This window comes from Amblyomma maculatum, chromosome 6, assembly GCF_055883805.1.
Source record: "Amblyomma maculatum isolate TAMU_Amacu chromosome 6, ASM5588380v1, whole genome shotgun sequence".
Lineage (NCBI taxonomy): Eukaryota > Metazoa > Arthropoda > Arachnida > Ixodida > Ixodidae > Amblyomma > Amblyomma maculatum.
Genome location: NC_139349.1, coordinates 156,913,873 through 156,930,627, shown reverse-complemented (window position 1 = coordinate 156,930,627; position 16,755 = coordinate 156,913,873). Strand labels below are relative to the sequence as shown.

The window sequence follows — 16,755 nt, the reverse complement described above, 5'->3', positions numbered from 1 at the left end:
ACATGTTGCTATGCTAGGTGATGCGCATGCAATTTTTAAGTCGTCTACGTAAATAGAATACGTAATATACTTCGGTATTATTATTCATATAGAGTTCATTTTACTATAAAAAGCGGTGTAGTTAAAATGCACACCAGAGGCACACCATTTTCCTGTGTAGAGTTTTTAGAAACGCTGGAACCAAGACGTACTTGAAATGACAGGCCTGACATTAAAGTCCCCCAAACATTTTAAAATTCTGCACCGAAAGCCAAGCTCTCCTATGATGCAACAGATGTTTGGTTTGGGCTAGTTGGTAGCAGTTTCTGTGGTAGCGCCTGTCCTGTCTACATCTGTGTTGTCCCCGTCTTTTTTGCGCTATGTCTTCAAGAAGCTCTCCTAAATCGCGCAGGATTCCGAACCTTCACGTAGTATCCTAGGATTTTTCAAGGTGAAAAGGATGGAACGGCAGTGTTAATTTTCGAGGCAGTCAAGGTGATCAGTGGTGGAAAAAGTTTTTTTTTTTTAAAACCGCACTGGTGAATGTCAAGCACTTTTCGGGATTCGAGAACAAACATCAATCTTATATTCAGAATACTTTCAAAACGTTGCACAAGACAGCTCCTCAGAGCTATTGGCCTTTAACTGCTTTGGGAGTTTGGCGACTTCCCAGGCTTGAAAAGTGTCACCATAATCGCCTTAATCCAGGTCTTAGAAATGTTTCCAGATATCCAAATTTTATTAGAGTCACCAATGCTTGTACAGAGGCTTCCAGTAATGAGCTAATATTTCGTAGTGAACATCACCACGCCCTGGTGCAGAGTGTTTGCCAGCTAACAGTACTGTATTTCATCTAGTGTAATTAAAGCATTGAAAGGCTAATTTACGCTACCAGTCATTGGAAGCTTGTTTTTTAACTCATGATTTGTACTTTAAGAAAAAGATTCTGTATAATGTGCAGAATTTGAAATAATGTTCTCTAAACGCGTCTGTTTGCTCCTCTGTACCTAATTCTGGGCCAGGGGTTGTAAAATTGGAAATGTAAAGCGGAGTATTTTCCATCCAGGTTACGAACTTTTTCTCACATGTTTTTGGATGGGATCGAGCTGTTGATGGAAAACACATAGCTACGCCATTATTGTTTTTCAGCTGTTCGGCGGATATAACGCGCTTTAGCTTGCGCATTCTTGAGTTTTAGAATGTTTTCATGTGTTAGACATCGCGGTAAACTTCCCCATAATTTATTTTGTACCTTTTTTGCTTTTGTACATTCTTGCGTATAACAAGATTTACTTTTCTGCCTTACCACTTCCAAAGCTCAAGGAATGACTAGGTGTGCAGCGGCAATAATACATGCTGCAAATTTTTCAATTAATTTGTCCACATCAAAATTGTCCTGATAGATTTTTTTGTACGGCAGCCTTTTCGAGTAAGAGCTCCGAATCGGCAAAATGCAGGTTCCAACGCTGTGGTTTTGTTAAAGTATTCAATAATAAATAAATAAATAAATAAATATATAAAGTAATTGATGGTTATTACACTAGACTGATATTGGCAGGAAGATGATCGCTACCACAGGGGTTATCATGAACGTCCCAAATCGGTAGAACCACGTGGTGAAGAAAAAGACAAATCTAGGCAGCTTAATTTGCCAGTGCCTGGAGAGCAATACTTGTGCTTGCCCGTATTCAACAGGCAGACATTGTTGCCCAAAACAAAATCAAAACTCTGGCATCTGACGTCCGCTTGTTCGCTTCCCCAAAGAGCGGGGTAAGAATTAAAATCACCAACTAAAAGATATGGCTTCCGTTGTCGTATTGAAAGAGTTTCTAAATGGTAAAGTGTGACGGTTAAATGAGGTTCAATCTATATAGAACATACTGTGTTTTAAAAGGGAGCACTGTGACCGCGACTGCTTCCTATGAGGTTTTGAGGTAAATTTTTCTAGTTGTTACACTGCCTTGGACCACGATAGCAATGCCTCCGACAGCCTGCTTGATTGGTTTGGACTACGGAGTTTAAACGTCTCAACGCGACTCGGGATATGAGACACGCAGTAATGGAGGAATTTAGACCACCTGGGGTTCTTTAACGTGCACTCACATCGCACCGCACACGGGCCCCTTGCTTTTTACCTCCATAGAAAAGCGGCCGCCGAGGCCGGGATTTGATCCCGCATCCTTGGGAACAATAGTCAAGCGCCGTAACCACTGCGTCACACCAGCTAGACAGCCGGCTTGAAATTTTCGCATCGAAAGACCATGGTACGTTTTAAGATATTTTTTTTTCTGTGATCCTAAGTTAGTTTCCTGTAGACACAGTGCTACCGGGAAGAATGAATTTGGAATATTTGTTATATCGGTGTAATTGTTTAGAACTTCACGACAGTTACAGTGAACTAAAAACGCAGTTAAATTTACTTGAAGATAGTGCTAGCAACCTAACATTGTAGGCCCTTTGAACTTGTTACGGGGATTTTCTCCCTTCTTTACCGCTCAAGTGAGCTTTGGCGATTAAACAGGGGGGGGGGGGGGGGGGGCAGTGAAGAAGTTCCGTTCATCGCAACTTCACATGCGTTGAATAACTGTGCAAGGCACACGTTTATCAGTTTTAGACCTAGCCTTATGTCTCAAGGCCTTAGGGCCGACTGACGTGGAGGTCCGTGCAGCCTACTTTGTGGGGGTGGAGAAACGCTAGCTGTCTCCACAGAGGGCGGAGATGACGGATCAGGCTCCGATGACCGATTTGACTCGGCGCCCTGCTGTGTCACAGTGCAATAGGAAGTCTGTTCTAGCGATGAAAATCTCTTCCATGCTTCCCCGTAAGTTCGATATTCTCTGACTTACAAAGTTATTACCTCATTTTCTTTTTTCAGCTCTGGGCATGACCAAGAGTAAGCCGGATGATTTCCTTGAGAGTTTGTACACAGGTGTGGTTCGACATCGCAGTTGTGTGTAAGGTGAATTTGGGAAGTGCATTTGCCACTCTTACGTTGGCCACGGCAGCTCTGTGAGCTGTGGCCGTCCCGTTGGCAGTTGTAGCATAGGCGGAGATTTGGGATTTAAGGTTCGAGCTTTATCTTTGTATAACCTACTTCGAGTGATTCTGGGAGAGCAACTGCAGCGATCGTGAGTATATACAATGTCCTTTATTTATAGCTCTTTGTTGCCGCGCCTGATCCTTATCCGGTAAACATCTGTAACATTCTGTTCTTTTAGACCATCAAGTAGTTTTTTTCTCACTCACATACCTAATATCATCATAACAGATGACTCCTCGGACAGTGTCAAGTGGCTGGTGCGGGATAATTGTGATTGCTATTTCTCCAAACGATTTGACTGCACTTAGCTTTTGGTGCTGATGTTTTTTTTATATTACAGCCCTTCCCTCTGACCTCAGTCAGTGTTCTTGAAAAAAGAAATGGGGGCACGAGTCCTGCCGCTAATTTCTAGTGGTCACTGTTGACCGCGTGGAAACGACGAAAGTTGTTGAAGTTCTTTGAGAAGAACACGGTGGTATCGGTGCCACCCATTTTATTAGGAGAACGAGAAGGAGTGAGCCGTTTAGAGCCCTTAAACGAGTATTCTTTTAGGCCAGGCCGGCGGATAGCCACCGCGAAGCCCAACAAAGTGACGGTACAGGAGCTTGCAAGAAGGTCCTGGTCACGCCAGTCATACACCTTTACTACAATCAAAAATGGCATAACGCAGGGAGGTTAGCCACTCGTGGTTAGCCCTTGCCGCCGGGAAAAGAAAAAAATCCAAGAAAAAAGGAGGAGACAGGACAGTTGTAAAAAGGAAGATAGGAAAGCAAAAATTGTAGAGGTAGAGGAGGATAGGAAAAGGCGGCAGCAGATTTCCGCAGGTTGGGTCAGGCCGGAGGTTCTGTCTATGAGAAGCGTGGACCAAAGTGGTGTGTTGCCTCAGCCGAGGGGCCTTAAGTTCCAAATACTCGGCATTGGCTCAACCACCAGTATCCCCTTTTCCTCGGACACGGCGAGCCCACGCACGCTTTAGCGTGTGTGGGGGTTCCTGGTGTCGTACAGTACACGCAAATATCAGCTTTCACAGATACCCTCTGCGGAGGCTTATGGTATTCTGGTTATTATACAGCGTCATTTTATCTACTCCCTATAAATATCCATTCGGTTGTTAGAGAAGTGCTTATGGTATTCTGGTAATTATATAGCGTCATTTGATTTACTCCTTAATATCCATTCGGATGTTACTGAAGTGACACTCCTGAACGTTTTCCTCAGTCAGACACCGACGCATTTACTTCACGGGTTGCCTGCCTTACCTTTTATCTGAATCCGCAAACTTTAATAAAGGGGCGGCTGGTAACCGTAATGAGGACCTCCTGCCTTTGCTGATCTCATTGTCGCAGGTTTGTAACACACGTGTTTAACATGCAACCCGTTTATCCTACTGATGCCTAGAACTTTGTGGATAACGCTTCTGCAGCGCTGCATATACCTGGCACCTATGAGTACCTAATAAAAAGTGGTAAATATCAAGACGCAAGAAAAAACTGCCGTGCTCCTTACCTCTAGGTGCTTTAGAGAGACATGGCTTCGCAGGACATGTTCAAGAGCTACGCCACCCTTCGTCATCACGAGAAACTCTGGCAGCGTGAGGCTCGTAACTGTTTTGTTGTCACATAGATACTCCAGGAATGCAATAGCAGCATCCTCTGTGCCCTACAGAAACAAATAGAAGTTAGGCAGCTTATCAACTTTTTTGTCAAAGCAGTGGTTGCGGAATGTGCTGTAAGAAACTTCTCACCAGACGCAACAACACGTAGCAGAGGCAAAATTAACCGAAAATAAAATGGCTTCTTCGATTGTCTGCAGGCATTGCGCTCTAATCGCATCTTGGAAAAACCTGTTATTTTCATGCGCTAAAAAAACGCTGTCGAATACGATTACAAAGCGCCGATTTCATCCAGGTTCCCAAAAGCACATCCTCGACAGCTCCACGAAACAAAGCAGACTGATCCTGCAGTCGGCTCATAATGATACCTGCGGGTTTGTTGCACTGTTCACTGAATAACACGGTTTTACTATGGATGTAATCCTTCGTGGCTACCTTCTGATAATTATATTTATCAATAACTATAACTGCTTTCTTTATTTTAAAAAAGAACATGATCTTGTGGTCGGGTCACCGCAAAATGTGAAGGCGCAGCTCACGTGTAAGGATTTCGAGACTAACATTCGTTGGCCTCAAGCTGTTTCTATATTTCCTAATATGCACTTTTCTGGAAAGAGAGCACATTGGTAAGTTGCCCGTACCGGTAACGAAATCGTAGCAATGCAATAATTCCACCCGGTGACTAATTTCATCGCACACAGGATCTGCGAAAAGGAGACTGACTAATCCCTCTAGCAGTAGGGGCAAACGTTCTGCCACACTGCGCCAATTATGTCAATTTGTTCCAAAATATGCGCGGTCGCCAATATCCCGTAAGGCTTTGTAAAATAAATATGAGATTCTGACGCGTAATTTTCATCTACGGGAGAGGAGGGCACTCGAGATCACTTTCCCAGTTTGTTCTTGGATACCTGCCTGATTCGGAGAAAGCATGTCACCTTTTGCATGTTCGTAACGTTATTCGGCAACAAAATTTCAATTTTACAGTTCGTTAAAACATTGTTCCTCATTTAACGACGGTTGAGTAAGGTACACCAGTGATACTTCAAAATACAGCATTTTGTATTTGTATTTTGTACTTGCATCGTAGAGAACACGGGCGCCATGCTTTTCGCTGCCATCAAAAAGCGGCCGTGGCTGCCCGCTTCCTTGGCCATAGCAATCAAGCTTCCTAGCCGCTGCATCACCACTGGGGGGTGAAACCAGGTAGTGAGCAGGGGAGTGGAATGTAAAGAAAGCATTTAGTGCCACAAAGGTGTCTCTCCGGAAAGCCTTTGCGCAGCCCACAAAGGCTTGTAGAGCGCCTCACCGCACGGCCCAGAGCACTGGTGTATCCATCGGAACTGGAGGCGCGCAATGGCTGCGGGATCATGTCGTTAAATAAGGCGGCACCCACGGTCCCGTCTATAGAGCGCCTACAAAAAGATGAGATACATTTATCCATTGCGCCGAAAAGTTCTTACACGAAAGAATGTCACTATGGTCCGCCGACACCACACATTGTCAATTATAATACATTCGGGATTCTAATTAATCACCTACAGGGAATACGACCTCACCTGTTGAAATTGTCCAGAGGACGAAATAGTCAGTCAAGCGCACTTCCCCTGTGATAGTACAGGACACCTGCACACACTACTGCGAGCTCCTAGGAGAAGAGCTGAACTACACTCCTTCGGAGACGGGATAAACCGACCCAAACAGTATTGGTCTCGTGGGCCCGAAACGTCACCTACTGCTGAGCGTCACTCTGATCCTCCATGCCTAACCAATAATGATTAAGGCAATCAAGATGATTTTCTCTACATACCCCACATTCAAACAGCGCTGCCACGTCCATGGACGAGCACTCAGAACGAGCAGTCTTGCTTGGCTAGAGAAAATATGCCAACATTAATTCTGATATAACTTTACAAGCATTCGTGATGGCGGCCGCTCTGTGCCGTTGTGAAACACTGCGAATTGGCAGCGGTCGAGTAAGTCATTAAGGCCTCCAAGATTTCGACGCAGAGCAAGACAGTTCACTGTCATAGTTGTAAATACAAACCAGAAGCCAGCGAAACGAACATGATGGTTTTTTGACTTAGTTTTTACGCTGCGAGCATTTTCACACATATAACAGAAACGGTCACGAGTAGGCCGCTTTACCTCCAAATCGTGAAAGGCGATGCACTTGAGAGTGGTGGTTCGCTTCAGGTAGCTGCCTAACCTGCGCGCAACTTCATCGTCGAAGTCAACTCGCCATACCTCCAGTGTGTGGAGGACCGGAAGGCGGACTGCCGCGTTCGACCACAGTCGCATGTCGAAGTACCGCCGCTGTTGGAACCAGGCATGCGCAGGAAGGAAGGAAAAACGTCTTGAGATATTTGGCCACCATAGATGCGAGGAATAGAATTTGAGCATAGAGTGTTAACGCATGCTAAAATGAGCGCGAAAGAACAAACACGGAAGAGAAAGCAGCACAACACAAGAGCTCACTCGTAACTGAGTGGTTTATTCAGGAAAAAAAGAACAGGTTAAAGAAAACAAGAGAGGAGAGAAAACAAACAAAACTTGAAGCCGCATCATAAACCATTCAGTTGCGAGTGAGCGCTTGTGTTGTGCTGTCTTCTCTTCCGTGTTTCTTCTTTAGCGTTTGTTTTAGCTTGATTACCGATGAACTCGCTCAACTTCTCACGTTAAAGCATGCCTTCTTCCCACGAGGTATACTGTCACGCTGATTATTGAGAGAGCATGTGGTGCAGCTCACCGCGGGGTACTGGTCGCTGAGAGAGCCAGAGAACTTTAGGTAGCGCACCCCGGCGCCTCCAATCTGCAGGCCCTGCCAGAAGACTTCCATCTCGAGGAAGGTGACAGTTTGATCCATCAGAACGCGAGTCACACACCTGCGCCATTGCAAAAAAATATATATATTACACCCTAAAAGGTATGCTGTTCATTTTGCTTGTTCCCAGTCGAAAAAAACTACAGAACTGTGTCAAAAATACGACAAAATATCCTGTAGTTCTGTCGCAACCATCAGATTTTTTTTTGTAGTTCTGTAGTTTTTCTGTAGTATATATCTGTTGTCTGTAGTTCTGTAGCACTTTTCTGTTGTAACTACAGAAATTTCTTATGTTACTACAAAATATTCTGTTGTCACAACAGGTTTCCCGTCAAAAACCGCACAGAAATCCTGTCGTAACATCAGAACATTTTCTGTAGTTTTTTGCATAGGCATTAACGCCCATTAATAACAACATGTTTGACTTCATGCAATCGTCTTTTGCGTTTTCTCTATTTATGGCTCCTTCAATCAACGTCATAAGCCCGATTATGCCCTTCGTTAAAAATTCCAAGGATGTAACTTGGTGTACAAATATGTGTGGTAAAAGTCTTTATCGGCTTGTCCTCTGGAACTCCGAGAAAACGTCTTCGTTTTCTTCTTTTTTTTGTGAAGATCAACGGATCTGCGTGTGAGGCCGGTGGGTTCAAGGGCAGCTGTGGCACATGCCACGCAGTCAAAACGGCTGGTGCAGCGCAGGCGCATGAATGGCATGCACGTCAAACAACACCAAAGATGCTGTTTTTTTCGCGCCGTCTTCGTTCTAGTGCACTTGCGAAAAGTTGTTTAACGCTTCATATCTCCAATAAATAAACCAGCGAATAAGCGTTATCATTTATGTTTGCTGTGCATATTAGGAACATTACTGCAGACATCACATATATTGAGTGCAGGAAGGTTTCTTGGACTGTGCAAAAGAACAATGGAAAACCTTTTTTTTTTGCGCCAAGTAACACCAATGTGCCTTCTCAAAAATATTTAGAAAACGGTCTTCACCACCAGTTATTCACGTCATATTGTCGCGATAGACGGAAAGCGAGAAAAAAGCTCTTCATGTCTCCGCTGTTTCTTGCCACCTCTCAGGCATCCTTCAATATCGATTAGCATACTTACCTCCTTTTTAATGTCGCGATTTAATCAGGTAGCTAAAATCTTTGGCAATGACTTCATTTCCGTTAGTAATTCGAGCTGCTGCTTCAGCTTCACGTTAGTCCCCATATATTTATTTGCGTAGCTCGTGCTCAACGGCAAGACTCAGCAGGCTGTACAATATGAAAAAAACAGGGTGGGTGTGGAAAAAAATAGGAAACTGCGGAGAAGGGAATGAGAACTGTTGCAGTTGTCTAAAGAATGTGCTTTGTAAGTAGTATAGTATGAAGCAGGGAGCAGAGAATACGACGCGATTCCACCGATGGTGCTGCATTATGGTTCGGTAGTTGAAATTACCGATTTGTATGTTTGTAAACGGCTTTGGGTTGAATCAATCATCCAGTGGCGCCCGGCCGTTATGCTCGCTTTAAAACGCATGATCCTACTCATTTATAAGGTTTAGGTCATAGGTCATGGCCAGAGCCCCATATTATAGCAACAGGTTGCTGGGGTGCTGTTGGCGTGGATATTAAGCGGGCTGATAATGTAGAACGGTCCGTTTATGAAAAAAATCTTCCCTCAGTTTGGGAGTAAAAGCAGTGTAATGAATATCCCATTACTGAGGCAAACATCAGGACATCTATTTTTAAGCTTCTGCATGTTTATAACATGAACATTTATTTCTGAATAAATTTTGAATGCGCAGATATGTCCCATGAACAAAGGTATGACATTTTACCTCGGAATGTTCATTGTTTGGAGCGTTGCTACTGATCGGGTAATGCTAGCGTCTAAAATGGTGATTGTGTGGTTTCGTGGGCCTTGTGGGTGTGGTGTTCTATCAGTAAAAAAAACTTTCGTGGTTTGTTGCAATGTTTTGTTACATATGGAACGTAGGTGATTTTCTGCAAGTACTCTGGGTTTATAATCTGAGGCAGTGCACGGTTTCGGCCAGTTTGGTTTGTGAGTAAGGTCTGAGGGTGGTGTTTGCACCTGGCATGTTGTACCCCAGCGCTCTGATTAAGATGGAAAACAAAAACTCGTGGCTCATAGCCATTAGCAGTATTTAGATCCTTCAAGCCTTAAAGATTTAATATCCTAATCTAGTCGCATATGTAATAATTATCTAAGCGCATTCATTGGAGGTCATATTATTGTTTATATAATGGGGCGACTTGCAGAAGTCAAAGTCTAGCGTTAGTTATTTTTTCAAAGCGGCAGCTTTACTGCGCCCTTTCATAACTTGGCCGCCATCCGTTTTATATGACCTTGAACGTGCTCAGTAGCGCTCGGCCTCGGCGCCTCCCGCATCTTATTCCAACGCGTGGCGCGTGAAGGCGGCGCCCATCGCTTCTTCTGCTGCTGTTTCGCTTCGAATACTTTGCACGCCTGAAAATGTTCCCTCGTACCGTTGCATATTATCACAAATATACAACATTGCCTGACACAATGCAACACAGCCATCCAGTCTCCTGCGTACCCTTTCCCGCCACCGCTGCCCATCTGTCTCGCCTCCTGGAATCTCCCTATTCAAAATGCCCTCGGTGTCGTCCAGAATTGTAAGGCCAGTTTACTCAAGGCTGAAGTCCCTCTATAAAGAGTTAGCAATGGCCATAAATATCCACCGCTAACGGGTCATAACGGTCAATACCTACGCATAATTTCTCCCTTCAAAGTGCCCTCGACACCTTCGTGTCACCGTAACCCGGCTGTGGTGTCCTTGATGTTCGCAAACATTCATGGGAGTTTTCTTAATTTGCTTTACTATTATTCTCATTTTTGCCATCAGCCGTATTATAATTTACCTAACAGTGCCCGTGTCTTTCATCTAGATAATTTAGTCAGCTGCAACAACCTCCCGACTGAAGTAGCGACCAGAGAACCATCGACTATTGAAATCCGTATTGTGAACATTTTAACAAATGTTAATCATGATCAAGCGCTGTAAATCATGTATATTTTCGCCATCGTCTCCTAGCCACTCATGTAATGTGTGGAAATGATTTTTTAAGGAATAAAGAAACCGACACCACAAGAATACCGTACTGTCATTTACTAATAGACTGCCTTCTCAGTAACGCTGAACTAAGATGACGTTCCCAAAAACTGCTCATACACAATTCGATAAAAAAAGGGCTCTTGCAAATAGTCTTTTGGTACAAAAGTTTTAGGTGCAAATAAAAATTTAAGGATTTGCATACAGTTGCTTTCGTTAAAATGAAAATCTATATTTTCTTATTTTTGTCCTATCAACGTCATTCATGTGGGTCGCATTCCACTCGCCTGTGCTGCCGCAGAAGTAAATGCAGAAGTAGGGAGATCTGAAGGGCATCGCGGACATCCGGGATGTTGTTGTCAGGCCAGTTGAATCCCCGCAACGTGAGCTCACCCCACGAGTGCTCACGGAGCTCCACGCAGTTGCGAGACAAAACACGGTTCCACGGATCGAGCTCGGAGATGAGCCAGCATTGCTTCTCTTTTCGCACCCACGTGCAGGGCCGGTCGTAGGGCTCGCGGTACCCGCAGCTATCCTTTAGCACTGCGTCGGCATTAGGAGAGAAGCGGAAATGAATTGGCTTCTTTTTGTGAGTTTCTATTACCAAAGAAACATGCAATTCAACTACACCCCATGTTTATAATCACACAAATTCATCATAATGTAATGGTCTTTTGAGAACTCAGTGGGTAGTGTAGACCCGCATGTGATGCTTAATCGCTTTTTCGAGCTCGCACTTACCGGATTCAGGAATTTTTTTTTCCTTCCCAGTCATTGCAAATGCTAGCTAGCAAGGAGTAGCTGAGGCGAAAAGAACCTAAAATGAAACACTGCCTTGCCACGAGTGGCTATCAAATGCCCAATGGCGCCAACTATTAGGCTTTGTTGACCCCTGCATTAGACGCCAACGCCATGGCCGCAGCTGAAAATCCCACTCCTTCGACATTTGCTGTAAGTCACGGTCTTCATCAACCTCCTTTCGTGTGGAATTAATCCAGAACGTAGCGCCATCGCATCGACCTCTTACGCTGCGCTGGGCGATCCCAAATGTTTATAGTTTATATGTTTATTTTTATAGTATTCTGTCACTTATGGTCATAAGCACGTATACCACGGATCTTTGTCTGACGTCCACTTGACAGCGAAGTAGAGCGTGGAACCATAAAACAAGTGCTAGTGCAGCCATTTCGGATTTGCCCGAACCATGCTAAACCTTTAGTCATTATTTGTAGCAATTTCGGCTGTAGTAACGCGACACAGAACTTATAATCGAATATTAGAAGAAACTTCCTCCCTTATATATTTTCAAGATTTTGTGAACGGCTGTGTCTTGTTTAGACTGCCGACATGAAAAATATTAGCTGAGAAGGAAGTTATCGCATTGCCACTTAACGCACAGTCCGCGGAGTGTCAAATTAATATATGGAAAGCCAAAACGGCTGATTTGTTCCACGGCGTGTAAACGGGTACTTGGGTCACCAGATCTAACAACTCGAATATATTTCACCGTTAATTTGTTACAGCTCTGAATGTTGCCTTGGTTGAAATCGTAAAGTAGTCGGGTCGTCCAAATTTCAAGGACTTATCCGCAGCTTCCCTGTTTGACGACGTCTAAGGGGGAGATAGATGGTGAAAGGGGAAGCTGCGTCTCACCCGATCATCCATAATCTCTATATTAAAGTGTTCTCTCTCTCTCCACCGAATTTGGAGTATAAAGTAGGAACGTTTACAAAACTCTTACCTGTTCTCGTCCGCTATGGCCAAAGTGTAATGTAGGACTAATTTCACGCAATAGCGATGCCAGACATGTGTTACAGTCATGAAAAACTAAATACAACGGACCAAAACATTGCTCTGCCCCACGATTTGTACATTTGAATAAGAGTTACTCGGATACATATGTATTCGGAAGCGACTTCAGAACAAAACTATTTACTCATTGCAGTGCAGGCAAGTGCCCCTCAAAACTTCCTAAACCACTTATTTTCGCCAAATGCATGAGAGGCCACTAAGGTGGAAACAGGGCCGTAAGTTGCAACAGCGTTAAGCTGCTCCCTCTGCATGAATCATTGAGGAAGAAATTACCACCCGTCTGGGTTTGTTCCAGTCATCACTTTTGAGATGAAATAAGGCAGTCTTCCTTTTTGGTAACACTGCAAAATGTAATAGGGCGAGAGGCTCACCTGCCTCATGTGTGGTACGAATCCTTTTACTGGAGCATTGTTACTAACCGTCTGGCTGACGTGCGTGACTCTTACCGCTTTTCGTACACAGTTCTTTGACAGTATGATAGAGCCGCCTATTAAAAATTGGCATCATTGTTAAGTACATCCATGTTAATCATCTAGGCACAGCGAAGAAGCTCTCTGCTCAGTTGCCGCTAAAGTTCACTGCGCATGCTGACGTGCAAATTCTTACGTGATAGCTACATATATATATATATATATATATATATATATATATATATATATATATATATATATATATGTATATATATATATATATATATATATATATATATACATATATACATACACTTTATGCCACATTATATATATATATATATATATATATATATATATATATATATATATATATATATATATATATATATACATATATACATACACTTTATGCCACATTATAGTTAAGAAGGGTGAGTGTTAGTAGTTTTTTGCTTGCCAAATTGCATAGAAAACCCCACCGGGGGCACAGTTGTTAGGGAGCTCGATTAAGTATGCGGATTCGTATCCTCAACTCGGCGGCCGTTTTCCTAAACCAAGGCGCCCGTGCAATGAGCGATGTCAGTGCACTTTAAAAAACTGGAGGGGGCCATTCCTTCCGGAGCCCTCCACTACGGCGTCTCTCATAGCCTCAGTCGTTTTGGAACGTTCAACCCGGAAAACGAACCAACGAAAACCAAGTTGCATAGAAAGTGTCTCCGTCATAGGTTAGGTGCATGAGTAAAAAAAGTAAAACCAATGAGAATACTCGAAAAGTGTTACTTGACATTGCAAATGCCGATGTGCGAAGCGTTCCATCATCTTTATTATCTTATGTTCTAAGGAATTATGCATATGTGTTCAACACGTGTTACAGAGCGGAAGTCTTTATACAGTAGCACTACTATTTTAGGATAATGTTCAATAGCCTAGGGAAGGAACAGCAGTTTACGTTAGGTAGCGAAGCACTGGAAGTAGTAGGCGAATATATCTATTTAGGACAGGTAGTAACCGCAGATCCGGACCATGAAAGAGAAATAACAAGGAGAATAAGACTGGGATGAAGCGCATTTGGCAAGCACTCCCAGATTATGACTAGCAGCTTACCGGTATCGCTCAAGAGGAAAGTATACAACAGTTTCATCTTACCTCTACTTACCTATGGGGCTGAAACGTGGAAGCTAACATAGAGGGTTCTACATAAGTTGAGGACAACGCAGAGGGTTATGGAACGAAAAATGGTAGGGATAACGTTAAGAGATAGGAAACGTGCAGAGTGGGTCAGAGAAATAACTCGTCACTGACATTTAATGGAAATCAAGAAGAAACGGGCATGGGCAGGACATGTAGCACGAAGAAAGGATAACCGATTGTCGCTTAGGGCAACAAACTGGATTCCAAGGGAAGGAAAGCCTTGCAGGGGGCGGCAGAAAATTAGGTGGGCGGATGAGGTTAAGAAGTTCGCAGGGGTCAAGTGGATGCAGCTCGCACAGGACCGGGTTAATTTGAGGAATATGGGAGAGGCCTTCGATCTGCAGTGAGTATAGTCAGGCTGAGGATGATGATGGTGATGATGACTACTATTCTTAACCTGAGTAACAGCTCTTTCTCTTATGCCAATATTACATTGAAAACGAATAAATAAGGACAGTTCCGCAGCTATTTGGTCTTGATACGAGGCCGACGCAAACAGACCAGATTCGCTGGCCAGAAAGCACGGCGGAATATCGGTAGCCTGTTCCTTCACGTGCTAAGTTGGAAGTCAATTAGGCTGCGCTTCGGATGTCTTCTCCATAGCACTGACCTGCTGTGGCCAAGTTGCCCTTAAAACCGGAATTAGCGGTATTCATATTACCTTCTTCCTTCTATGTACTCAGTTCTGTTTAAATGTCATCTACTTTTTCATATACTTCAGAACCCTATTACCCACGACTATAAAGCTTCTAGCACTTTCTAGATCTGTACGGCCGAGTTTCTGGTTAGGGCTGCTGCTGTTTCTGCACATGCTGCAGGCTGGCGGCTGGGCTACGACGGCTTCATGCAAAGACAAGAATACACGAGACATCACAAATTTCACGCTGTAGTTTTAGGCTCCGCCGCCAGGTCAACTCTTAAGGCGAAAATAAAACGAAAATGTGCTTTAAACTGCGTTTGTTCAAGAAACGATGCTACTTTAGAGAACTTGAAACATCCGTTTTTACTGTGGTACAAAAGGAGGTAGTTTAAAATTTAATGCAGTCACCCTTTATTCGGTTCAAGCAGAGTCAATTTTGATGCTTCTTCTTTGGTCAAGTTTGGTACGATCGGGATAATTGTCTAGCAGCAATTAAGGCAGTCAGTGACGTCGCAATGATGGGTTAGTGGTAATTTCAACATCTTGGCCATTTGATAAGCACTGACTTCGCACAATACGGAAGCGCCTGAAAGCTCGCCTCCATCGAAACCCATCCTCAATGCTGGGATCGAATCTTCGTTGGTTGAGAACCACAATCAAGCACCCTGACCACTCAATCGCCGAAATTGTGTGTTTTCGGCTCTACTTGTGTTGTGTCGGGTTGGGTTGGGTTTTATGGCGCATAAGCAACTAAGGTTATAATGCGCTAAGACGTGGTTCTACTTGACATGGTTCTCATGCTGTTTCTTGGCCACCGCCACATATTTTCCAGAGTTTCTATAATTAAATTTGCCTGTTTCTAGGTGCGGTTAGCAGAGGACCATGTTTAGTTAGATTCACTTACATCGTAGCCGTGTGCTCTCTCAAGTGAGCACCATAAGCTGTTATTCCAGGTCTGGTAGAATGTCCTAACGCCTGAAAAGCTGATATTTCAGGCAGAACCAATTGCAATGTGTAGAACTGTAAGTGACTGTGGGTAAGCTTTCATGATGCTGCCCATGACATGACTTACTAGAAATTGTAAGAAGGTACGTAAATCCGACCGAAGCACCAGAATCCGTACGCAGCGCTGGTTCACGTTGCTATTCGAGACAGATTGGCCGGTTGCCTACTAAATAAAAAGGTGGCGCTGTTTGCAAACCTATGTGCAGATAGGACAGCATACCGATGCGTTATAAATAACAGGTAAACACAAAAGCATTTGTTAGAACAAAATGCATTAACATCTGAGCATGCAAAAATTATCGCTTTATTGAAAGTTCCTTTTGGACCTTGTACATTATTGGATTAACTTGAATTGTTCAGACCAATTCATTTCTACCGCAATGAAAACCGATTACTCCTATATATTCCGCAATTTTATGGGTAATCGACGTATTATGCTAATCCAAACCTTCAATTCACCGACTAATTCATCCTAATCACAAGTTTCTTAAGTAACATTATCGAATATTCTAACATCACATTTTGTTCGCCGACGATACCACTTTAAATAGAAAAATGTAAATTGGTTGATGGGAACCTGATCATAGTCATAAAATAATAAAGTAATATTAAAGAAAATGCGCAGTATAGGCTTCCAAACACCCGCGCGGTGCCGCTGCTGCTGATGAGGATGATGTTCGGGTTAGCAACCTTTTTGAACGGGTGGTCACGTTGCTCTGTCCTGCAAAAAAATTACATAACAAAAAACGAACTGCATACACTCGCGGAGACACTATAGTCACTGAGCTTTGATGGACCCGCGCTTGGCCAGAACCCACCAGTGTTGCAGACGTGCCTTGGTTATTGCAACGTCCGTCTCACGCTCTCGTCCTATTTCCGTTAAGCCCAGCGCATCAAGAAGGGTGGCACCCTTCCTCGGCTGCGAAACCAACTTCGCGCAGTACAGTATAAAGTGTTCCTGCGTCTGAGTTTCGCCGCAGGCCCTGAAGAGGCCGTTTTGGTTTCGGTGGCTTTAGAGTTACTATACAGTAACTCTAGGTGGCTTAGTCGAAGTGTCGGCGGTATTCCAATGTGCACAATGCACCTGCGCGGGCCTGTAACATCATTTCTCTTCGTATGCTCTTGTCATACAGGTGGACACCTCCAATTTCTGT

General features: G+C 43.7%; 1 protein-coding gene across 2 annotated transcripts in view; it reads right to left on the bottom strand.

The window, feature by feature from the left end:
- Window positions 1–16,755, bottom strand: part of LOC146187130 (uncharacterized) — an 80,318-nt gene that overhangs the window by 40,742 nt on the left and 22,821 nt on the right. The window contains exons 3-6 of one of the 2 annotated variants that reach the window (XM_084607582.1): window positions 10,828–11,083; window positions 7,381–7,516; window positions 6,780–6,947; window positions 4,526–4,678 (exon numbers count right to left, since the gene is read on the bottom strand). In XM_084607582.1, the coding sequence (XP_084463708.1) occupies window positions 4,526–4,678; window positions 6,780–6,947; window positions 7,381–7,516; window positions 10,828–11,083 (713 nt within the window). The remainder of the gene's footprint in view (window positions 1–4,525; window positions 4,679–6,779; window positions 6,948–7,380; window positions 7,517–10,827; window positions 11,084–16,755) is intronic. The other variant, XM_084607583.1, reaches the window with a different exon arrangement.